Here is a 25,363-nt window from a genome sequence, read left to right as displayed (position 1 = left end):
GGTTCAAAGGGTTCGGTGGGTTGAGATGGCTAGATGGGCTGAGATGGTTCGGTGGGTTGAGATGGTTGGATGGGTTGAGATGGTTGGGTGGGTTCATGTGTTTCATTTGGTATTGGTGTATGACTTGGGTTTCCCTTACAGGTTGATTTGTTATGACCAAAACTCTTGCACCTACTGCACTTTCTCCAACATCCAGTCCTTTTCAATTGAGTGTCATCCTTCTTCACTTCCCATGGCTCCAAATATCTTCTTTTCTTTGGGCGTCCTTGCATTCTCTTACAGGGGGTGGAAGAACATTAGGGCACCATGTCTTGGTCCAGAGTTGTTGGCCATTTACTGGATATATCATTGATTGATATACAGCTTCATATGTTGCCCTTTTGTAATATTGTGGCACAAAATCCTTTGGATCCAAATTCATATACCTCATACATGATATAGCATGGCAGCAGGGCAACCCAGTCAACATCCATTTTCTACAGCTGTATTCCTGCACTTGCAAGTTGACATTTTTGACCTCAAAAACTTGCTCTCCAACCCAACTGAAAATAATATGTTAAGTCATTATAAACCAATAATGTGTTAATTTAAACAATTCAAACCCTGTGAAATATACCTTGGTATCCACCATTTGCTGAAATTGCTTTCCTTTTCAATCTTCTTAAGTATTCTAGGAAGAATATCTCCTTCATGTAATGTAAGTTTTATCCTATTTTTAGCCCATCTGTTCATCAAGTACAATCGGATGTCTTCTAACATGGTAACAATAGGTTTTCCTCTAGCCTCAACAATGACCGAGTTAAAAGCCTCACTCATGTTGTTAACCAAAGTATCAAATTTAGGATTTGGCTTAAACCTTGACTTGCTCCAATACTCGAAAGCAATAAAATATAAACACCCAACCACATTTTTCGGGGACCACAGAACAACATAAAACCAATGGGATAACATTTTTTTCATACAATAACCAAAATACACCACAAGTTGCCACGGACCCATTGTTTGGGACCACTCAAACACTGAACCCCAAAAAGACCCTCAATCAAACGTTAAACGAATAAAACAAAAAACCCTAAACTAGATACTTACCCGATTAGAGCTTGTTCTTCTTCAAATCAATCGTCAATGCATGCGCCTTCTTCTTCTTCCAATACCTTACGCTCCTGTGAACCAATCGAGTTCTCTCTTCTCTCTTCTCTCTCGTGAAACCCTAAAGCAAAATACCTTCTCCCAAGCACGTGGGAAATTAACGTATCAATTAAATGAAATTATGACTTTTTTAATTTTTTTAATTTTTCCACGTGGCAATGGTCAATCCACGTAGGCATCCCAGTGCCCATGGTTAATCCACGTCGGCATCCAAGTGGTCGCCACGTCAGCCAGACTTAACACCGTTTAAATCATTTGGACGGAAGTCCCAAATTGGAACGATTTTAATTATTGGGGACTAAATTGAAACAAAAAATTAAAGTGGGACTAAATTGAAACTATTAAATATTATAAGGGACGAAAAGAGGTTTTTAACCAAAAAGTTTAAACCCTCTGCATAAACCCTCGACAACCACAAACCCTTCACTCTCATTGGACGTCATCAGAATTTGCAAGGTATTCCCCTTTCCATTTTCCGTTTCTTTCCCTGTAATATTTTCTACAAAGTAGCTTAGGCCATTTCTCGATAAGGCAATGTTTCAATTCTATTTATGTGCCAACTGTTTATAGTTTTCACTACATTCGATTAATCTTCTCCCTTTGATCAACATTTTCCTTTTTCTCAATTTTTTTTTTATCAAAATATGAACATCTCATTCTTTTCTTGTTTAATAAATGTAATTTTCCTGAATATATAAATATAATTTATTTATAAATAAATATGTTTTTAACGTACCTAAAAACATGAACAACGCATGCAATCGTTATGGTTCTACTGAAAAGTGAAGAAATTGCAAGCAAATGTGCAACCCTCGCTCGCGAACTCTCTCTGCGTGACCCAGCTCTCGCTCGCTCCGACCCCTCTTTCTGCGAACCTTCTCTCTTCCTCCCTCGCTCGTGTTAGACTCTTGTGAATATAAGAGATGAAAAAATAGAAGTGAAGTCTTATTCATTGAATAATAACTGAGGCTAATAAATAGCATTACATGAGGATAGAAAACTGCAAAACTACCTAAGCGAATATCACGCTCTGTTTCCTAACAATACGATGGATTTATTCAAAACATAACGGTCCTTAAACATGTGGACCAACCATATCACTTATTAACAAATCCCCCCTTAAACTAAATATATATTATATCAGTTTATACTAGATTCTGTGCACACTCCTAGTGATTTGCGTAACTTCAGGAAGGTATCCAGCTTCAGCGGTTTGGTCAAAATATCAGCTATTTGTTCTTGTGTCCCACAGTGCATCATCTTTACAGTTCCAGTCTTGGTAAGGTTTCAAAGGAAGTGAAATCGGACATCAATATGTTTACTGCGACCATGCATTACTGGATTCTTTGAAAGTTCAATAGCAGATCTACTGTCACAATAAATTACAGTAGTAGCTTGGTTTTGCATACCACACAATTTTTCCAACACCCTTTTCAACCATATGGCTTGACAAGCACATGATGCTGCACTTATAAATTCTGCCTCTATAGTTGATAAACTTACAATTGGTTGTTTTTTTGATGACCAAGAAACAGCAGCTGAACACAATAAGAAAACATAACCATAAGTACTTTTTCTATCATCCAAATCACCTTCATAATCACTATCAGTGTAAGCTAGAAGTTCATTGTCTCCTCCTTTTCTGTAGAAGATGCCAAACTCAGTTGTTCCCTTTAAATATCTGAGCACTCGTTTGGCTGCCATTAAATGCAATTCAGTAGGATTCTCCATGTACCTGCTAATTAAGTTCACCACAAACATCATATCGGGTTGAGTAGATGTTAGATACATAAGAATTCCTACAATTTGTTTATAATAAGTCATATCAACCTTTACACCAGAAATATCCTTTGAGTTTAACACCAGGAACAATTGGATTTTGTATTGGATTGCTTTTATCCATTCCAAATCGTCGCAACATTTCTAATGCATATTTCTTTTGACATAAGAAAATGCCATCTGTTCGCTGTATTACTTCAAGACCCAAGAAGTACCTCATTTTACCAAGTTCATGGAGCTTTTGAATTTTTCAAACATCAACTCATCATTGCCAGTAAAAATAAGGTCATCAACATACAAACTAACAATTAATATGGTACCTTCCTTTTCTTTCTTTATAAAGAGAGTATACTCATAGTCACACTTCTCAAATCCTTCTTTCAGAAAATATGCTTCTATGCGACTATACCAAGCACGTGGTGCTTGTTTAAGCCCGTAAAGGGCTTTCTTCAGCTTATATACTTTATGCTCAGCCCCTTTTTGCTCATAACCACAAGGCTGGTCTACATACACGGTCTCATCCAATTCTCCATGCAAGAAAGCTGACTTTACATCTAGCTGATAAAGTGTCCATCCCTTTTGAGCTGCAAGTGCTACCACCAAGCGAATTGTCTCCATGCGGGCCACTGGTGCAAATACTTCAGTGCAGTCTACTCCATACTCTTGTGCATACCCCTTCACAACAAGTCTAGCTTTGTACTTGTCCATTTCTCCATTCTCTTTGCGTTTGGTCTTATAAACCCACTTCACTCCAACTTTCTTTGCTCCTTCAGGTAGTTCCATCAACTCCCATGTGTCATTCTTGTTTATTGCTTTCATCTCCTCATCCATGGCTTGCCTCCATTTTGGAATTTGTACAGCAGTTGCAAAGTTTGTGAGGTCACTTTCACCAGATGCAAACATAGTCAAATTAGCTTCTGGACTGTCTTCAAAGAGTCCTTCTCTGGTTTCGTAGTCTGCCATCCAGCGGGGTGGTCTTCTACACCTTTGAACGGGACTAGTGGTATGTTCTACTATCATGCAATCAAAGGAAACAATATCTTCTTGTGAGATATTAAGATCATGTTCTGAGGTATCATGGCATACCTGATGTTCGACATCAACAACCTCATGCTCGTCATTTGCATCCACATCTTGATCACCCCATTCTAAATCACATGAGATGACTTCTGCATACTTCTTATCCCAATCCCAGCCTTTATCTTCATCAAACACAACATCCCTGCTGATGATGATCTTTTGTGAAGTTGGATCATAAAGTTTATAAGCTTTTGATACTTCACTGACCCCTAATAAAACACAACTCTTACTTTTATAATCTAGCTTGGTACGTGTAGCATCAGGCACATGAACATAAGATAAACATCCAAAAACTCGAAAATACTTAATTGAAGGCTTGACTCCACTCCAGGCTTCTTCTGGCGTTTTATTTCTCACTACTAATGTGGGACTCCGATTCAAGATATGTACAGACCAGGTGGCAGCTTCAGCCTAAAAAGTTTTAGGCATTTTTTTTCTGAGAGCATACTTCGCACCATGTTCATAATAGTTCGGTTCTTGCATTCTGCAATCCCATTCTGTTGTGGAGTGTATGCAGTTGTAAGTTATCGACGAATACCATTGTCAGAGCAAAAATTGGTGAAGTCTTGAGAGATAACACTACAAGAATTTCGCGGATTAGCGAGGGAATTTAGCAAGGGATATAATTCCTCTCTAATCCCTCGCTAATTAGCGAGCAAATAGCTTGGATTTATATCCCTAGCTAAATTCCCTCGCTATTTTGCGACCAACTTTGTCTCCTCGCAAATCCTTCGCTAAAGTTAGTGCTTCTTTAGCGAGAAACTTAGTCCCTCACAAATGCCTTGCAAATCCCTCTCCAAATTATGAGCCAAAATAAAAAAAAATAAATTTTTCATCTAGCGAGGGAGTTTTCTTGTCGCAAATTCCTCGCTAATGAGTTATAAGTATATCCTTCGCAAATACCTCGCAAATCCCTCGCAAATCCTTCGCAAATTAGTGAGGGAAAAGTATTGTCGCTAATCCCTCGCAAACACTGCAAGAATTTTGCAGATTAGAGAGGGAATTTAGCGAGGAAATAACTTGGATTTATATCCCTCGCTAAATTTCCTCGCTAAATAAGAACATTTTGCGACCAACCTTTATTTCCTCGTAAATCCTTCGCTAAAGTTAGTGCTTATTTAGCGAGGAACTGAAACCTTCGCAAATGCCTAACAAATCCCTCTCTAAATTATGACCCAAAATAAAAAAAAAATAAATTTTTCATCTAGCGAGGGAGTTTTCTTGTCGCAAATTCCTCGCTAATGAGTTATAAGTATATCCTTCGCAAATACCTCGCAAATCCCTCGCAAATCCTTCGCAAATTAGTGAGGGAAAAGTATTGTCGCTAATCCCTCGCAAACTCTGCAAGAATTTTGCAGATTAGAGAGGGAATTTAGCGAGGAAATAACTTGGATTTATATCCCTCGCTAAATTTCCTCGCTAAATAAGAACATTTTGCGACCAACCTTTATTTCCTCGTAAATCCTTCGCTAAAGTTAGTGCTTATTTAGCGAGGAACTGAAACCTTCGCAAATGCCTAACAAATCCCTCTCTAAATTATGACCCAAAATAAAAAAAAAATAAATTTTTCATCTAGCGAGGGAGTTTTCTTGTCGCAAATTCCTCGCTAATGAGTTATAAGTATATCCCTCGCAAATCCTTCGCAAATTAGTGAGGGAAAAGTATTGTCGTTAATCTTGCGCAAATAAGATATTACGTTGCTTGCAATACCCTAATGTCTCGCAAATTTAGAGAACAAAAGTCTTGCAAATTGACTAATATTATCTAATATTTTTAATTATTGAATATTTAAAAATATTTTTAGAATTATTAAATATTATCTAATATTAATTTTAAAAATTATTAAATATTATCTAATATAATATATTAAATAAAATTATAAATTATTTTTTATTAAATCCTAAACCATTAAAAATAATTTAATAACTAATAATTAATATATATAAAGAAAATCAATTTTATCAAACCAATAAGAGAAATTGTAACAAAATTTTTAAACCAACTCTTTTTAGAGTACTTGCATCAAATTTATAATATATATATATATATATATATATATATATATATATATATATATAAAAGCATTTATAGAGTATAAAATAGAAAAAAAAAGTTAAAATTAATTTATGTATTAGTTAATGTTTTGAGAAGTTAAAATGAATTTTTAACAATTAATTTATACATAAGCTAATTTTGTTTATAAACAAGTAAATTTTATAAGTATTTATTAAAAAAAATAATTATCCTTTTAGCTTCAAAAGTTTTTTAAACTGTATTTTTTTAATTTCTACGGTTAAAAACTCTTATTTTGACCATTATATCTTTTATTTTCTTTATTCTTTATTATCTATTGCTATGAAAAATAAAAGACACATTAATGAAATTATAAACACTATCAGGAGAAAAAACAATTCGTGCCTTTATTAAAAAATAAAATAATATTTTCCTAAAAAGTGAATAATTATTATTTTTAAAGAATACAATTATTTATATATATATATATATATATATATATATATATATTATTTTATCCTTAGATATAAATTAATAAAAAAATAATATTAAAAAAGTGGATAACGAAAAAATATATCTTCTAGATTAAAAATCTAAAAACAACTGTTTTTAACTATAAGATTTAAAAAATATTATCAAATCGTTACAAAAAATAAAAAAAAGTTTATCTGTTTAGACACCATACCGTTTTTGCCATCTCTATTTATTGTATCTGGTGGGGTATTATGTAAGCCAAGGCCCAAACCAGAGCCTCGTGGCAGCTGGATACACATGCCATGTGGAATCGAAAATCCAAAAAAGCGCGACCCTTATATTTTCTTTTTTATTTTCATTTTTTATATTATCCCACTTAGATTTGCACGGTTCCTTCCCTCTATAAGAACGGTTCGTTGATGCGTCACGCACGACTGTGTTGTGTATTGCAAATGAGAAAGACCCGTCACATTACTACTCTCTTCACAATCGCGTCTCACTCCCAAACCCTCTTCGGTACGCTTCCACTTTTCCATTCTCACTCCGCATCGATTCTTTTCCGTTATCGCGTACATGCATTCTCTTCTCTCTATTCTTTGCGTTTTTAATCCGTTGTCATCGTCGCCGCTCTAACCACGCTTCGCTCCACGGTTTGCGGATTGTTCTTTTTGTGTTCTTTATCGTATTTATGGAATCTTTTCGATGGTTGTTTGTTTCTAGTCCGATCAAACTATGCAGTCGTTGTTTGTATTGTGAGACGGGATTAAATCTTTTTTGTTTCGAAAATTTAAATTAGAAAGAAAGATGAATAATATTTTAGGTTAGGTTTGTTTGGACTGGATTAATAAAACTGGACTGAAAAAGTGAAAAGTGAAAACATATGTTATGCTGTGATGGTAGCGAATGTGCCTTGTTTTCCTTTTTTTAAGTGTTTCTCAATCAATTGCTTGATGGTTGTTTGGGATGAGGTTATTGTGTATTGTTGATTATGATTTTATTTTTTTAACTATGGGATTTAACTTTAGGGTTAGCATTTAAAGTTGCTGAATACTGATTGATGTTTGACAGTTGAAAGCTGTTTGTTTTGTTGTGTGACTATATTTACACAATGCAAATCGTGTTGTCTATTTTCTAATGTGACAGCGTAGTGTAGTAAATATATCGCCATGGGATTCAGTGATAAGCACAATAATGCTAATGGAAAAGACCCAGATTTTGGTGCAATCTTTATTTCGAATAGTGACACAAAGAGAGAAAGCTTCCGCAGGGGATTATTTGGCCTTCTGTCAACTGAAATCCAGTTTGTAGAGAAGGTTAAAGCCGGAATGATTTTTTATTCTTATTGAATATGAGAAGAGACAACTTCACGGTGTGTTTAAGGCTTCCTGTGATGGGGCTATAAATATTGTGCCTAATGCCTTTGCAGCAGTGGGGAAGCAATACCCTGCTCAGGTAAAAATCCACTCGCACCATTTTCTGAGTTTCTGTTCACATCAGTATTCAGCAAAGCCTTCTTTTGATTCTGAGTGTATTTTTCTTGCATTGATTAATTTTATGGTCACACTTTCACAACAATTTGCTGTAGGTTAAGTTCGATATTATTTGGTCCTGTAAGCCAATCCCAGAAAAATTATTTCCTGATGCAATCAGAGAAAATTACTTTTCAGCTAACAAGTTTATCTTTGGGCTATCTGAAAATCAGGTCTACAATCTTGATATTAAAACAAAACAATTATGATAGTTATAGTATGAAAAATGCAGGTAAAGATGAATATATGAATATTAAAAATAAAATTGCGACAAAATAGTGAGGGATTAACAATGATAACCAAAACATAACAGTAAGGGATCTGCTAGGAAATAGCGAGGCATATCATGTAAAAGACAAAATAGCGAGGGAAAAAAGAGCAAATAGCTAGGAAAATATAACTAAGGAATAGCGAGACAATTGCTAGGGAAATATTGCGAGAGAATAGCGAGACAATTGCTAGAGAAGTATTGCGAGGGAATAGCGAGGTAATTGCTAGGGAAATATTGCGAGGGAATAGTAAGACAATTGCTAGGAAAATATTGCGAGGGAATAACGAGACAATTGCTAGGGAAATATTGCAAGAGAATAGCGAGATAATTGCTAGGGAAATATTGCGAGGGAATAGAGAAGGGTCTGCGAGGGATATTCAGCGAGGGAATTGCAAGGCCTTAGCTAAAAAATATAGCAAGGGAATAGAGAGGGGTTTGTGAGGGAACATTAGCGAGGGATTAGCTACAAATTAGAGAGGGATATTTTGCGACTCCTTAGCGAGGGAATAGCGGGGAAGCTTGATCGCAAATTAGCGAGCAAATAGTAAGCATCCTTAATATAATTAGCGAGGAACTTAGTGAGGGATTGGCGATGGATTTTGCTACAGATCAGCGAGGGATTTAATCCCTCGCTAATTAGCTACCTTTATTTAGCGAGGGAATGGTCTCTCGCAAATTCATCACTATTCCGTCGCAAATCTGATTAGCGAGAGATTAGAGACGAAATAGCGAGGGAATAGTCCCTCGCTAATATGTAATTTTCTTGTAGTGTAAACTCTCCCCCTCTATCAGTGCGCAAACTTCTAATTAATGAGTTAGCTTCTTTTTCAACATGGACTTTAAAAATCTTAAAAATAGAAAGAGCTTCTGACTTTGCAATTAAGAAATAAATCCATGTCTTCCTACTAAAGTCATCAATGAAGGTGAGCAAATACCTTTTTTTGCTGTTAGAGATAGGCGTGATTGGTCCACAAATATCTGCATGAATTAGTTGCAAAACCTGTGTAGCCCTCCAATTACTCTTCTTTGGAAATGAATCTCGTGATTGTTTCCCAATCAAACAATCTTGACACAAATTTGTTGGTGCTTTCATCATTGGTAAACCAAATACCATATATTGCTGGTAAAGCGTATTTAACCCCTGGAAACTCAAATGCCCATATCTACAATGCCAAAGATGCATTTTATCCTTCGTAACACTGTGGAAACAAGTAGATTTGGCTGGGGGAGAGCTAACATGCAATAAATACATGCGATTGGCAGATATTTTAGTTTCTATAACTAAGCCATTTTCAAGATGAAACACTTTGCACTTGCCATGTTGGAACAAAATACTAAGTCCCTTTTCTTGTAACTGACCAATACTGAGTAAGTTGTTCCTTAAATCTGGCACAAAGATGACATCAATAACAATATATGTGGTCCCATTCATGCGTAATCGAACATTACCTTTACCAACTACTGTCATACTGGAATTATTGCCCAGTTTGACTGAATCTTTGTAAGTTTCATCAAGATCTGAAAAGTATTCCTTCTTCCCGCACATGTGGTTACTACATCCAGAGTCGAGGAACCACACAATGTCCTCTGTTGCCTTGGTTATGTCATTGTGGACCATCAATAGCATTTCCTCTTCATTCTCAACATAGTTGGCTTCTCTCCTTTGATTTGAACATTCCCAACTGAAATGTCCAAGTTGGTGACACGTGTAGCACTCCACAGTGGATTTGTCAAATCTATCGCGTCCTCTTCCTCGTCGTCCAAAGCCTCCACGACCACCACCACGATTGTGTCCCTGTGTTGTCTATTGATCTGCATGAGCAATCTGCAGGGCTTGCTCTTCCATCACCTGAGATGTTGACGTCATGCGGAGTTCATGTACAAGGAGACTACTTTGTAATTCGTCAATGGTCAGCGTATCGGTATCTTTAGACTCCCCAATGGAGCACACAACGTAATCAAACTTAGGCGTCATGGATCTCAAAATTTTCTCAACAACTGCAACATCACCTTTGTCTTCTCTATTAGCTTTCATCTTGTTGGCGATAGTAAGTGTGCGAGCAAAATAATCATTCACAGATTCTCCCTCCTTCATGTGAAGGATTTCAAATTCTCTTCTAAGTGCTTGCAACTGGGCGCGCTTGACTCGGGAAGTGCCATGGTACTTCTGTTTCAATGAGTCCCATATATCTTTTGTTGTATCTTTCTTAAGAATTGTCTCCAGAACCGGACGATCTAATGCTTGGAATAGATAGTTCTTCACCTTCAAATCTTTTAATTGTTGATCATCAATGTGCTTTTTCTATGCGTCGGTAAGCGTTGTGCCTTCTGTAAATTGAGGGATGCCATTCTGCACCAGCCCCCAATACTCCTTTGAACGCAAGAAATTCTCCATGAGCAGTGCCCAATGATCATAATGCCCGTCAAACTTCGGTATAGCAGGCTGCACAAACGAGCTTTCCGACGTCATTGCGTGTTATGCTGAGCAGACTGCGGTTGCTGCTTAGGATCAGGCCCCGTGATGGAGCTCTGATACCACAATGTTAGACTCTTGTGAATATAAGGGATGAAAAAATAGAAGTCAAGTCTTATTCATTGAATAATAACTAATGCTAATAAATAGCATTACATGAGGATAGAAAACTGCAAAACTACCTAAGCGAATATCACGCTCTGTTTCCTAACAATACGATGGATTTATTCAAAACATAACGGTCCTTAAACATGTGGACCAACCATATCACTTATTAACAGCTCGTTCTCTTGCTCGCTTTTTCCTTCTCTCTTTCTACTTCATGTTTGCCTTTCTTCTCTTTTAGACCCAGGTTCCGTTTGATTTCTTGATGATTAGGGTTTCATTTTCAATTGTTTGATTTTGTCTTTGATTTCTTATTGATCGGGGTTTCATTTTCATTTGTTTGATTACATTGACTTCATATATTGATTCTGTAAGTTTGTTTACTGATTAAAGATTGAGACATAAAGTGAATAGTAGTTATGTATCAGTCTCTCTGATTAGATTTTGTGGACTGTATTTTATTCATTTTCATGTTTTTGCTTCTATCTTGTTACAGGTAGAAATAAGGAAAATTCTCTTTGCAATTGTTTTATAGGAAAATTATTAGAGATAGAAAAAGTTAACTTCTAACGACTTCTTACAAAGAAAACTGACTTTTTCTATTTCTAATGAAAATTTGTAGAAACTGCAATAAGAAGAATAGATGAAACAGAGAATACACTAAAGCATAAAGAGACCAACAAAAATCATAAGCAAAATCATTAATAAAGATTTTGAGTTCAATAGTTATACTATAAACATGATTTGCTATAGAGCATAATAGGATCTTCTTATCTATATATGTTGTCAACCCAACTAATGGAAAAAAGTTTGGTTGTTATTTATTTGTCTAGGGAAATAAAAGAAAAGGTAAAGGATTCTAAAACAAAAGAACAGGAAAACGTAGACATAATCTAATATTGTGTTCTGATATTTCATTCAAGTTCAAGTACTCTAACCTCATCTATCATGATTTGCCCACTATTGGTTTATTCTAATGACGTGGTCTTAGAGATAATATTTATATTAATGTTCTAAGGAAATTAAATTAAATCAATAACAATGTCCTAAGGCACCTGTTTGTACCTATATAAATCATCTCAAATTATTCGGTATGTGTTGATATTTGTTGATTTGTTTCTTTATAACTCATGTTATTTTGTAAAATTCATTTTCCCTCAATCATGCTCTCTTTGACTCTTGTAAAAATTATATGTGTTGATATTTGTTGATTTGTTTCTTTAGAACTCATGCTTATTTTGTGAAATTCATTTTTCCTCTATTCCTTTTGTTTAATTCTCTAATATTACCTTTTTTTAATGAGGAACTTCTCATGCTTTTACTTTTTTCTATTTTACTCTAAAAATATTATAATTATTATTTTTCTTTTAATACATGATGCAAGCACATAGTGCCTTTTTCTTGTTAGTCTTTATTTATATTTTTTTTATTTGTTATATATACTAAATATTTAATACACAAGTTAAAATACTACAATTTAAAGGGTTTTTTAATATTTGAGAAGCTGTGTAGTACGATTTATAATAGTTTAAGAATTACTTATATAACTTTAGTACGATTTAATAATTATTTAGGAGAGAGTGATTCTTGTAGCCAAATTGATAATTTATTCAAAAGTTTTGTTAATTTTCAATTCTTATCGTCATGTCGAGGATAAAACAAGACGATAAATTTTGGAAAGATAAATAATAATAAGATTTAAACTCTAAATATTTTCAAGCTTTTAACATTGATTTTTCATAATAAGTGATTTCAATTTAGTTTTCAAAAGATTCACATGATATTATTTTGTATTTTATTATTATTGAATATAGCTATTATGATTTACTAGAAGAAACATCTCCAAATATTTTTAAAAGTAAAATAATAAATAAATAAAAATATAATACTGGGATCAATTATTCAAAATTAATAAACAGTGGTTACTAAAATTGTTAATTTATTTATTTTTAATAATTGAGAGTATTATATCGTCTACGAATTGTACAAATGAAAAACGGTATTTTTTTTAATAAAGTGAATATCTTGATTTGTTGTACATATTTTTTTTTAGATGATTTTATTCTTAAATTTTTAAATAATGAAAAGTAGTATTATAATATGTGCACTTTTTTATAAAATTTTTGATAAAGTATTTTAATTAATTTGAATTTATTTAATGGACTTTTAAATAATTTTAAAAAATTATAAAATTTTGTATAATGATATATTTAAACTGAAATAATGGATGATGTATTCTATAAAGAATTGAAATTTATTTTTGAAAAGTATGATATTATTCAATTTAATCATTTATTAATTTTGATATATGTTTTAGTTCATGTTAATGTTAACTAAAAATAATAGCAGAATGATATTTAATTTCTATCATAAAAGCTAAAAAAATCTTCCTAATGTGGAATTCTTATTTGATCTTCTTATTAAGAAAATTTTATGATTGCAAAACATTATGTTGTGTAAAATTATTTATATGATTATATGCCAACAAATTAATTTATTCCATAAATGAATTGTTTTAAATCTATACTAATATTCTATACTAATGAAACATTTTGGGCTTATTGTTCGCAGGATTATATACCATTATTTATTTAGCTTTTCATTATTTTACTTTTCAAAATCGCTTAAAACTATTCTTACAACTATAATTACAACTATCTAAAAATTATTCATATCTTTAACAAATTACTTTCGTTTTATTCTTTTAGATAGTTAATGATTCACTTTTATTTTACATTTGAAAAATGAAAGTGTTTTTTTTTTTACGTTAGTTATAAATAATAAAAATAAATAATAATAATCTATAATAATATTCAATGCTGCACTGCAAATTTTATTTTCGATTTAATTAAAACGCTCCAAAGATACAAACAGGGGATGCAGTGAGTCACAGCCAGAGACACAATTTCCGTCCAACAACCTCTTCCCTAACGCCGTCATAACGTTTCGTCTTTCCTTCCGCCAACTCTGAAACGGACGCCAACTTCTTATATATATAGCGCCTTCCCTTTCCGTTTGCGTGTTAATCGATAGAAGAACCTTTGAAACATAAATTTCAATACGATTGAACATTTCTGAACCACTGAAGAATATCTGATTCTGTGGGAAAAGCTTCTCAGTCTTTCAAGGAGATAAACAACAATGGTGCGAATTTCTTTTTAATTTTGTTTTTCACGTTTGATGATTGCGCGTTCACGATTAGGGTTTTTTCAATTCTATGCTTCTTAAATTTCGGATTCAATTCTGTCTTTTCTGTTTTGATTAGGGCTATTTCATTTTCATTATTGTAGTTTTGTATAAAAGAGAACCTTTTTAGTAATTATCTTGGTCTTTATTTTTTTTTAGATTATTATACTTTTTTATTTTAAAAAATTTTAAAAATATTTTTAATTAAATTTAAAAAATTGAAATTAATAAATTAATTATAATATTAATTAGATTCATATATTTTTATTATTTAATTTTTATTTATAATAAAGGCATGAAGTATCTCGATCTCACTAATTTAAAGATAATATACATATAGAGGCACGAAGTACATCGGTTCTACTAGAAAATTTATACTAATCTATATTAATATATAAGAGGATACTATTTTCAATAACTACTTTTAGTTTTCATTTTTATATGGATTATTTTGTCCTTTATTTATTTTTCAATAACTATCTTTTTTTTATGAGTACTTTCTCTTTATTTTCTTTCTTTATTTTTTGTTTTTAATACAATACAGGCAAGTGTATTTTTCTGCTAACAATTATAAGGAGTTATACATCTATCCCCATTATATATCTTGGTTTGTTTTTATTTTCTCTTTTGGGCTTATTGTTCGCAGGATTAAACAGAGATACAAACATTTTGGGCCTGGTGGAAGTGTGGGTCTAGTGTGGCAAGCCCAAACATTGCTTCCCTCCTTCAATTCAAAGTCATTCTTCCGTTTCATTTCGTTGCTGCCAAAATCGCTACCTACAGTGGCTCCACCAAACTCATAGCGTTGAGATTCAATTTCAAAGAATTTAATACTGTTTTTCCGAAATCTCTCTGTTAGGTAACCTAACTACGCTTTTAAAATTTTTTTTTATATGATTTGAATGTTTTTGTGATAGTAAAGTTGGCGTTTGTTTTTCGAAACACGTATGTGAGAATTCCCTATGTGTAAATGATATGTTAATTGGTACGCACTCGTGGTGTTTGCCATAATTCCTACACCACAAACATGCCAGATTCAATTGTTGGTTCCTCAAATTAGTGGCATTTTAGTTCTTAACATTTCGGCAATGAAAATTGACAATATAACATGGCATACTTTAATGTGTACAGGTTTTTCAGTTTAAAAAGTTACAAAATTTTAACACACATTAAAAGAACGAGTTCGAATGAAATAATTCGATTTTCACCTATATGTATATCTTGAACAAAGTGATAACCTTTTTATTATAAAATATATGAGAACTATAAATTTAATTCACATAAATATATGATGTATGACCAGTATTAAAAGATATTTAATATTAATATCTGCATGACCATTAAAAAGAATATCATATTTTTAGTTTAATTTTGACCGTTCAAATTTAATAAACTACACTCATGTATTTGTTTAGAGTGGTTTTGGAGTGGTTTTGTTTTGCTTTTGTTGTCTGAAGAAGAATAATCGCCAAATCGCTTCTCTCTATTTTGCATGTTATGTCACTTTCTTTCTTCTCTCCACATTCACTTTCATGTCCCCAAGAAAACCATCCTTACGTGTTGTTCTAGATCTATATAATTTCGATGGTAAAACTTGATTGTGCATGTATTTGAATAATTTATTAATGTCATTGAATACTCTTATTTATTTATTATTGATTATTGATACTTTTATTTGAATACTCATTAATTTATTTGGCATCTTGTTGATCATAATCAAGATCACATTAAATTTACCACTGCAACTTCACCATTTCAGAATGTAGATATATGTTGAAAGCTCGTTACTCTTCCTTAACCAATTAGAAGAGTACTCCACAATTCAAAACTGTAACCACCCAAAAATGGCATTGCGTTCGTGTGTCACCCTTATCATCTTCCTACTTTCTTTTTCCTTTCTCGCGTCTCATGTTGCTGGAACTCAAATTATCTCCAAATCCAAGTTGGAGAAGTGCGAGAAGAACTCCAACTCCGATAATCTCAATTGCACCACCAAAATTGTAGTCAACATGGCTGTTCCCAGTGACTCGGTAAATCATTCTCATTGTCTTCAATTAAGTGAATTAGCCACGTTATGCATTGTATTTTCTCGTTTTGAACTTGCTTTATGATGGTGTAGAGTGGAGGAGAGGCTTCAATTGTTGCAGAATTGGTGGAAGTAGAGGAAAATTCAACCAGAAAGATGCAGACATTGCGGATTCCGCCTGTGATAACGGTCAACAAAACTTCTGCATATGCATTGTATGAGTTAACATACATAAGAGTATGATACTCCTCTTTATTAGCCTTTTTGGCCTCTCTTTTCAACTAATTTTTCACGGTATGATGCATTCAAATACATATATATTTGCAATTGTATATACATGTTGGATTATATGAGTGATAATAATTATTTATTGTTACTATTGAGAACTAATCTAGCATTTTCTTTTGGTTTTGGATGATTCTATTTTCAAAGCGAATGGAAGCTAGACGATTAGTGTGGATATAATTTGATATTTTGTATGATTAAGTTAAAGTTTGTTCTTAGCAGGATGTTCCATATAAACCTGAAGAGTATTATGTTAAAACACGCAAATGTGAGCCAGATGCTGGTGCGAATGTTGTGAAGATATGCGAGAGGCATGCTACGTTTTATTGTTGTTTTATTTTTTGCTAGAGGTTAACTATAGTATTAGACAATGCTAATTTCACTGCTTAGTTTCTTGTACTTGTGTTGCAGACTGCGAGATGAAGAGGGTCATATAATTGAGAACACTCAGGTGGCTTTCTAACACCTAATTTTATATATAGTCATTGATGGTCATAGCTAACATACTTGCTCCACTTTTTACTTCATTAGTTGTTTATGTTAATCTTATTTTAAGTGTTTGAACAGTTATGAAACCATCTTGGTTAACATATCTATGTTTTTGTATTTAATGTAGCCAATATGTTGTCCATGTGGGCCCCAGCGGCGGATGCCTTCATCATGTGGAAACTTCTGTAAGTGCTTTGTTGTTGTAATATTCTGTTAAGTTTTCAAGAAACATAGAACTAACAATTATGAGTGAAATTGTTTAACTAGTTGACAAAGTAACAAAAGGAAAGGCCAACACTGCACATTGTGTACGTTTCCCAGGTGATTGGTAAGCTTCCACCCTCCCTATTCTTTTTTATTCTAATTGTGATTGATTTGGGCTATTTTGGTTAATATATGCTCTTTAAATGTATTTTGTGTTGGACTTAATGGGAACACATGGAAACCATGTTTACATTGAACCTTTTGTATATACAAATCAACACCCTATTCCATGCTATCTTGTCAAGATATTTTTTGAAATATTTTTGTTTTCATTGTGCATGATTATCCTCTTTTTTTTTTCCTATTTGTTTTAAATTTTTAAAAAAAAGTTTTAGTTGCAATAATCAAATAACTTTCATTAAGTTCGTTGTAATTTTAGGGATTTAGATAACAAAGGGAAAGAGAGAGAGATCTAGCACAATATAATTTATCAAAAAGATTTTAAATATTGACATATTATACCCGTAGCTATATTATGTTAATCATTTTGTTTACGAAATATAACTACCATAAATTCAACTCTTAACGCTCATAATGTACAAATATAGTTATAATTTAACTAAAAATTACTACTTAATAGTAAATAACCTGATATTCTAACAATTTTATGAGGAAACTTTGTTATTTAAGATTAGTTATATACTTATATTACATTGTAAAGTGTAGTTTTGTCTTGTTTCAATTGTAATTACCTCTAAAAATTGACAAAGTGAAACCAACTTCTTTGTTTTAGTCATCAGTTACAAGTTACAACTCAAACATCCTTCTCTCTTTTCTCTCTCAATCAATTTAGGTTTCATGTTTTTGGCATTGGGCGACGAACATTGGGATTTAGTGTTCGAATACAGGTGAAGAGCGGAACTCAAGTTTCGGTATGTAACTATTGGTTCCTTATGCAATAATATTAAATTTAAATATGCATGCATCTTTTTCCATAGACTACATATTTTGTCTCATAATACATGATACTCGATTTGGCTATTGCTCAGGAAAACCCTTGGATCGTAAATACTAGATTTTAATATATTTCTTTTCCTTTTACATTTGAATGAGAAATAGGCAGAATCGTTGGTCCTTCTTTTTTCTCTTTTCTTTATTCATTTGCTAAAATTAGAATAACATTTTGTTCTAAACAATTAAATAAAAAAATAATTCAATTTAGTCCTCAAGAATATTTAGTCCCTCATGTATACTCAAATTAATTTTTGAAGTTTTTAAACCCATGACATGATCCTTTTGTTGACATGACCCTTTTTTAAATAGACAGAATCACTTTGGTCCTTCTTGTTCTTGTTTCATCATTCTTCTGGTAAACTAATATCGTGTTTTGCTCCAAATGTTATGAAAATGAATATTTTCATTTTTCATATGTTTTTTTAAGATCATAACCTGTTAGGAGTGGGCAAATTGATTATAAGGATTATGTTCTTTTAGTTATCCTTTATATTTCGTATTATGATGTGCTTGCAATGGAAAATGAGCGTAAAAATGCTTAAAAGATGCATGCATACATATATAATATTATTTTTCTATTCCACTTTTGTATATCTAAAACATAACTTTGCCCGTCCATAATTTGGCTGGCAGGAAGTGGTGGTGGGACCTGAAAATAGAACAATGATCTCTGGTGATAAATTTTTGAGGGTTAATCTTATTGGAGATTTTGTTGGGTATACAAATATACCATCTTTTGAGGATTTCTATCTTGTTGTACCAAGGCAGGTACGTTGTTTGTGACATTTGAAGGCATATAAAATGTTTCCTCACGCACAACGTATATGTGATACAAAATATCATATGTGTTTGTTTTATTGATCAAACACATTGCAAGTCATGTTAATGGAAAAATATACTAGAGGAATTGATATTTAATTGAGGGCATTATGAACCTTTTTATCATGCCAAAAATGTTAACATTGTAGCTATATGTATATATAAGGGTTAGGAAAACATTTTTTTATTTACTTTCTAGAGTTTTCTCAATGAAGAATTCTTGCAACATGAAATTATATTAGAAAATGTTATAATTATAAGGAGGCTTGTATATTGCAATTGCAAGTTCATAGGATTGTGCTCTCTTAGTTTCAACGGTCTCCTCTTTGCACTAGGTTAGAAACTTTTTTCCCATTTTTAATCTAAGTCACACATTAATATTTGATAGGTTAATTTGGACCTTGATAGATTTAATACAATTGAAAATGATATTTGAAAATATTGGACCTTGATAGATTTTTATCAATCTTGACATTACTAGTTTAGTTAAGGAAGAAATTATTGATGAACTACTTTTACATATTTTTGGCATGACTCACAACTTTACAAGCTTAAAAAAATGTTTGAAATTTTTTCTTGTGATAGGGAAGCTTTGGTCAACCACAAGATTTGGGAAGAAACATTTCTATGTGGATGCTACTTGAGAGAGTGAGATTTACCTTAGATGGTATTGAATGTAACAAAATCGGTATTAGCTATGAAGCTTTTAATCAACAACCAAACTTTTGCTCTTCACCCTTTTGGACTTGCTTGCATAATCAACTGTGGAATTTTTGGGAGGTTAGTATTGCAACAATTTTTTTTTTCTTGAACTCTTATTCTCATCGTATTTTTTGTAAGTTTCATTTTTTGTTATCAATTTCTTTTTAGTTTTCAATTATATTTTTGCAACTATATAGATTCCATATTTGGAATGTTTCTTTGGTATTTTGCTTGTCTTTATTTCCTGCTCTGGGACCACATTACCAAGAGTCCCAAATGTTTAATTATTATTTTTAAACAAGGATCACAAAGGACTTTTAGTAACTTTAACACCTAAAATTGAGCATGTGGGTGCATACACACTTATCTATAATTTTAAGACATGTATGATTACATCAATAAACATAAAAATTATTTTGTATTAAAATGTCTCACATTGACTAAGAATAAGACAAAAATACTTCTTATAAGGATTGGACAATCCCTCGAGTTAATTATACTTCATTTCTGATAATTTCAAATCCTATTATTTATATTTATCTAATAGTTTAATTGAAAACTTATGTAAAGTTTCTTATAGTTTTTGAAAATTTGAAACAAAATTTTATATCCTTAACAGGCGGACTTGAATCGAATGAGAAGGAATCAGGTGCCACTCTATGGTTTGGAAGGAAGGTTTGAAAGGATAAACCAACATCCAGTTACGTTGCAATAATTTTGTATTTATATTAAATATGGTGTCTTTTATTAAAAATTATTATTTTATTTTATTTTATATTTTTGTTTGCAGAATGCTGGGAGTTATTCTTTCTCCATAGGAATTACAGAGGTTCTCAATACAAATCTTGTGTTAGAATTAAGTGCAAATGATGTAGAGTATGTATATCAAAGGTATTATTATTTTCTTGTCATATACATATGCTTCCAAAACAATATTTTTTTTATATAATTATATACCTTTGATATGATGGATTTGTCATGATTTTTCTTACACGTCTTTTTAAGCTTTGTATCATAAATGACTGAAAACTTTTCTTTTTCTAATATTTCCTTTCGAAAGTTGATGTGTAAGATTTATTTGTTAGCTTGAACGAGATTGTAAGATGACAAAATCATTTCTAGATTATAGACTTTGTAGTCAATTACTAACAAAGTTATTTTATGATATGATGATTGTTGAGCTCTATTTTTTGTTTTATTTTTTTGGGGTGGGTGTGGAAGACGTTTCCTTTCACCTTTTCATATGTTTAATTTGGATTACCAATAATGAATATTCTGATCCTAAATAGACATATAAATCTTGAAAAGTTTGTCATACTGTGAGAGGGGCAGAGAGAATATCTAAAAATGATGGTGAAAAGATTATTTAATGCAACCAATTTATTTTTTTATTGATACTAGGGAATGTCTTTTGGTTTGTTATAAACTTGTAATGTCCAACAAAATTATTATTTTTATAGTGAAAAAAACTTTTCAAAATTTGTTTGACATGGTTCTTTTTTTTTCTAGGAGCCCAGGAAAGATTATAAGTGTTAGTGTCCCCACATTTCAAGCCTTAACTCAATTTGGTGTTGCTTCAATCACAACTAAGAATACTGGTGAGGTGGAAGCATCATATAGTTTGACGGTAGTCTACTTCTCTATATTGTGCTACCTTGAATTTATTTTTGTTATCCAGTGCTCCTTATACAGGGACAATCGAACATTGATTTGATGTCAGATATGCTTTAAATTAATTTCTATACTTGTGGCACTGTTCTTTAAGGCTTGAAAGAGTTGGTGGAGTTCTATTCCATTTCTTTGCTTATGATATCTAATTGAAAACTCGAATGTTATAAAAGAAATTATAAAATCTTCTCACATGTACTCATTGTTTACACTAGCACCATATCACTTCTTCATTGCATACCCATATGATTCAGGAGCAAAACTATTGTTTATTAAATTATCTCTAGTTAGTTTAATTGATAGAATGAGAAGAATAGGAATTTAACAAATGCATGCTACTCCAGATGCTTTTGTGTTATAAAAGTTGCAAAATTTGGTTCATATATATTTGAGGCTTGCAGCATTTCAATAATATTCCCTAAGTGTCCAACAAGATGTAGTTTTAGCTTTGCTATGTTGTGTTGTCTTGCAGTTTAATTGCTCCAAGGATATCACCCTGATGGAGGTATTATTCTAAAACGTATTTCACCAATTTATTTTTTGCCACTTCTTGTTCAATACTTTTATTGGTTTTCTATTATGTTTTCCTTTTGCTTGTAAACATGGTTCAGGAGCAATTTTTAATAATGAGGTCTAACAAGATTACGACCCGATCATTCAAAATCTACCCAAACACTGATCAAGCTTCAAAATATTTCTGTATAGGTAAAGTTGAAGCTTAGGATTAATACATTTTTATTTTGACTGAGGATAAGGAACACATTGATGTTTACTTTGTGTCCTTGTTTTTGGGTGTTTTGAATGAAGCCATACTAAAAGATTCTGATTATAATGAAGTTGATAGAGCTGAATGTCAATTTGCTACTACATCAACTATTCTTGACAATGGAACAGAGGTTTGTCTTTTCCTGGTGCCTGAATTTAGTATGTTTTATTTTCTCTGACATGAACATAATAACCCTGTTTAATTCATGTAGTTGTATTCCCATATAACATGAAACTCATCCAAATTTGGATATTATGTTGTTATGGTATCCTTAAAGGCTTCAACCGATCATATTATGTGAAAAGGATTTTTTCACACTAAAACAAGAATAGGACCTACTGTATAGATTAATTCACACATAAAATGCCTTCATACTCTTAGGAATTTTAGGTTTAACTCTTGCATGAAATGTGATCAATAATGCATTGTATTGATTCTGATGTGGCTAAAAATTTATGCTTGACCATCTTACTTTTCTAACTTATTTGATGTTATTTTTTTTCTTGGTGATGTATTGGAAATTTTGCTAGCCAACATGAACATTATAAAATGCTATCAATGCTAATTTGACTTTGTAAAATTGTTCCCCGTGGTTATATTAAAGTTCATTTAAAAGTTAGTCTTTTGATTGCTTCACAAAAAATATCCTAGTTATTGGTGATGATGTTAAGAAGTATGTTATAACAACAAATTGTGAATCACTAAATCATTTGTTACTACAGGGCATGCCTTTTCAACCACTAGAGACCGGTATAAATGGTTTTTTTGATTCTATCGAAAGAATATGGAATAAACTATGGAAAAGCTTAACAGAATTTATCAGTGGAAAAAGTTGTAGGTATTATTTTCTACTATACTTTGTATTTGCAAGTTATACAATTTAAATTCTCACATAAAATGTACAAAACGTCAATTTCTTAAAATTTTGTACACATGATTACATTGATAAGAAATTCTACTTATTGAACACATATGAGTAGCACTCACTATTCTGAACATATGGAATGCATTTTATTAATCATTCGAATATTCTGTCATTAGTATCATAAAGGGTTAAAGCTAGGATTATTTTATGCAAAATCTATTATTTTACAATCTAGTCAATAATAAACAAAAGTTGCTACACTTATTTTTCCTTATTTGCATGTGAATCAAGTCTTTCATTATGTTCTTCATGTTCTATTCTTGGCAAAATTTTGGCATGTTTCCACTCCCAAAAACTGATATTGAGTTTTTTTCCTTCCATGTTTCTATTCTTAGTGATTTATACATTTTGTTATAAATGTAAGTATAAAACACTACACATTGAAGCATGATATTGGAAGATTAGTAACTATGTTGCTTTCTTAACCATAACCTTTGTTTAATATTTTGATTCATTTTTCTTGACTAATTATTTGATCAAATTTCTTCCTTGTCCCTCAATTTGGGTGGAAGAACAGACAAAAATGCTCTGGATTTTTTGACTTCAAGTGCCACATACAGTATGTATGCTTGAGTTGGGTGATGTTGTTTGGTCTATTTTTGGCAATTTTTCCGACAGGTATGACTTTTGTTCAATGTCTATTAGTATACTATATTTTGTAAATCTAGCATAACAACTTAATAAACACTATTCTTCAAATTGCAGTGCTTGTGTTATTATGGCTTTTGCACCAGGAAGGTTTATTTGATCCTTTTTATGACTGGTGGGAAGATATATTAGGTGCTGATGAACAGACCATTGTGGATAAACATAAACTCAAAATTGACAAGGGACATCACCATTTTCATGATAACAAACATCATCACAAGCAAGAACTTGGGCACCCTAACTATAGTGCTCAACATAGGCAAAAGACCAGTTATGAGCATAAGCACAAGCATTCTGAAAGGAATTCTGATTATTTTGATGATTTACACCATATTCATAAAGAAATGCACAAGCGTGGACATAAAAAAAAGAATATGGATAATGTGCAACATGTTGTTGACCATCTTGCACATCACAAACACAAAAAGAAACAAAAAAGTTCAAAGAGACTAGATAAAGTGATGGAGCTAAAGCATGATAAAGTGAAGCGAGAAAATCATGACAAACATAAACAAGTTCTGCTAGAGGAGCTAGAGGCTTAGTAGATTGTAGCTCGAATGAATAATTTAATGTATATTTTTTTTTAATTTTGGACATGAATGTTTAACCGCAACTTAATATTAATTTCACAGAATCATAGTGACACTTTATCCTTTTATTGTTTTCCCCCTCATTTCCACTAGTACTCTTCTCCTTTTCTGATACTTTCTAATAGGGTGGAGATGATAATAATTTAGAAAAGAAAATTATAGAATGGTAAATTTAGAATGTTATGTGAGACATTTTTATGTAAAGGAAACATTTATGTTTTTGAAAACCTCTATTTAACACTAAAATATTATGTGAAAGTCATTTGGAAACTGTAAACCAAGAGTTTAAATGATGTTTTCTCTTTTGATGGATCGCCACCTAAAATATTCAAATGTTATAAAAAGAGACTTTGCATCTCAATTTAATACGTAGGATGTCATTTTATAATCTTATTGGCATTTCATTACCAAGCTATGGAGAAAAATAGTCATTTGAACCTTAGTGAAGTTTGTTCCAACACAATGGATTTTCATGTGATTACGAATCAATCATTTATATAACGTTTTTAATAATATTATAAATTACTTTCCAAAATAAATACTATTTCATAAAGTAATATCTAGAACTATATATTATTTTTATTAAAATAGTTTTATAAATTAATTTTTAAAATAATTGGACTTGTGCCCTACGTTGCATAGAAAATAAATTATTATAATAAATAAATTATACCTTAATAATTAATATATATGTATATATATATAATTGTGAAAATTAATTGTGTAACATCCCAAATTTTATTTAATGAAAAAGGTTATTTTTTATGTATTTTGAATAATTATGGGATTATTATGTGAATTGTATTTTATTCATATATTTTACTATTTTACTATTTACGTATCTTACTATTCACGTATTTTACTATTTATGTATTTTACTATTCATGTATACGTATTTATAAATAGTATTTCACTATGCAATTGCATAGTAAATGGCTGCGGAACCGAAGGAGGGGCAGCGGATTTGATTTCTAAAATTTAATTAATTTGAATATAATAATGAATAGTGCATAGTAATTATAATATTATAATAATGAATAGTATGATTTTGAAAATTCATAATTCTAGAGAGAAGGAAATTTTAGAGAGATAGAAAGAGAGAAAGAAGAGAGAAAAAGAGAGAAAGAAAGAGAGGAGGTTCTGCCCAAGTTCTAATAACCGCTTAAGA

The 25,363-nt window shown here is 31.8% G+C and overlaps 3 protein-coding genes across 8 annotated transcripts; 1 reads left to right on the top strand and 2 right to left on the bottom strand.

Moving 5' to 3' along the window:
- Positions 1 to 223: 223 nt before the first annotated feature.
- Positions 224 to 816, bottom strand: LOC145953386 (uncharacterized). The gene is made up of 2 exons (XM_083067327.1): positions 617 to 816; positions 224 to 542 (listed from the first exon to the last, which is right to left on the bottom strand). The coding sequence occupies exons 1-2, from the start codon at positions 814 to 816 to the stop codon at positions 224 to 226; spliced, it is 519 nt and encodes a 172-aa protein (XP_082923453.1).
- A 6,054-nt stretch (positions 817 to 6,870) lies between these two features.
- HAP2 (hapless 2) lies at positions 6,871 to 24,263 on the top strand. Of its 6 annotated transcripts, XM_083066253.1 has the most exons (21): positions 6,871 to 7,011; positions 7,639 to 7,947; positions 14,706 to 14,918; positions 15,819 to 16,089; positions 16,179 to 16,322; positions 16,590 to 16,681; positions 16,782 to 16,821; positions 16,987 to 17,044; positions 17,127 to 17,187; positions 17,917 to 17,995; positions 18,711 to 18,845; positions 19,482 to 19,676; positions 20,218 to 20,298; positions 20,389 to 20,489; positions 21,108 to 21,225; positions 21,739 to 21,771; positions 21,878 to 21,971; positions 22,074 to 22,162; positions 22,755 to 22,870; positions 23,475 to 23,575; positions 23,663 to 24,263. In XM_083066253.1, the coding sequence occupies exons 4-21, from the start codon at positions 15,904 to 15,906 to the stop codon at positions 24,145 to 24,147; spliced, it is 2,208 nt and encodes a 735-aa protein (XP_082922379.1). In that variant the 5' UTR covers positions 6,871 to 7,011; positions 7,639 to 7,947; positions 14,706 to 14,918; positions 15,819 to 15,903; the 3' UTR covers positions 24,148 to 24,263. The 6 variants fall into 6 exon arrangements, 5 of the variants coding, with proteins under 5 accessions (XP_082922379.1, XP_082922380.1, XP_082922382.1 ...); XM_083066254.1 differs by lacking the exon at positions 7,639 to 7,947 and having other exon boundaries at positions 6,872 to 7,011; XM_083066256.1 differs by lacking the exons at positions 6,871 to 7,011; positions 7,639 to 7,947 and adding an exon at positions 13,485 to 14,017 and having other exon boundaries at positions 22,755 to 22,866; positions 23,663 to 23,799.
- LOC145953385 (uncharacterized) lies at positions 10,100 to 10,765 on the bottom strand. The gene is made up of 2 exons (XM_083067325.1): positions 10,652 to 10,765; positions 10,100 to 10,558 (listed from the first exon to the last, which is right to left on the bottom strand). The coding sequence occupies exons 1-2, from the start codon at positions 10,763 to 10,765 to the stop codon at positions 10,100 to 10,102; spliced, it is 573 nt and encodes a 190-aa protein (XP_082923451.1).
- Positions 24,264 to 25,363: the final 1,100 nt, after the last annotated feature.

This window comes from Cajanus cajan, chromosome 11 (genome assembly GCF_000230855.2).
Source record: "Cajanus cajan strain Asha chromosome 11, NIPB_CcT2T_4, whole genome shotgun sequence".
Lineage (NCBI taxonomy): Eukaryota > Viridiplantae > Streptophyta > Magnoliopsida > Fabales > Fabaceae > Cajanus > Cajanus cajan.
This window is presented reverse-complemented; position numbering and strand designations above follow the sequence as displayed.

Coding starts and splice junctions, on each gene's coding strand:
- LOC145953386 (XM_083067327.1), bottom strand. CDS start 816: ATGAGTGAGGCTTTTAACTCGGTCATTGTTGAGGCTAGAGGAAAACCT. Junction 543..616: donor AGCAAATGGTGGATACCAAG/GTATATTTCACA, acceptor TATTATTTTCAG/TTGGGTTGGAGAGCAAGTTT.
- LOC145953385 (XM_083067325.1), bottom strand. CDS start 10,765: ATGACGTCGGAAAGCTCGTTTGTGCAGCCTGCTATACCGAAGTTTGAC. Junction 10,559..10,651: donor CAAAGGAGTATTGGGGGCTG/GTGCAGAATGGC, acceptor AAAGATTTGAAG/GTGAAGAACTATCTATTCCA.
- HAP2 (XM_083066253.1), top strand. CDS start 15,904: ATGGCATTGCGTTCGTGTGTCACCCTTATCATCTTCCTACTTTCTTTT. Junction 16,323..16,589: donor ATGAGTTAACATACATAAGA/GTATGATACTCC, acceptor GTTTGTTCTTAG/CAGGATGTTCCATATAAACC. Junction 19,677..20,217: donor AACTGTGGAATTTTTGGGAG/GTTAGTATTGCA, acceptor TATCCTTAACAG/GCGGACTTGAATCGAATGAG.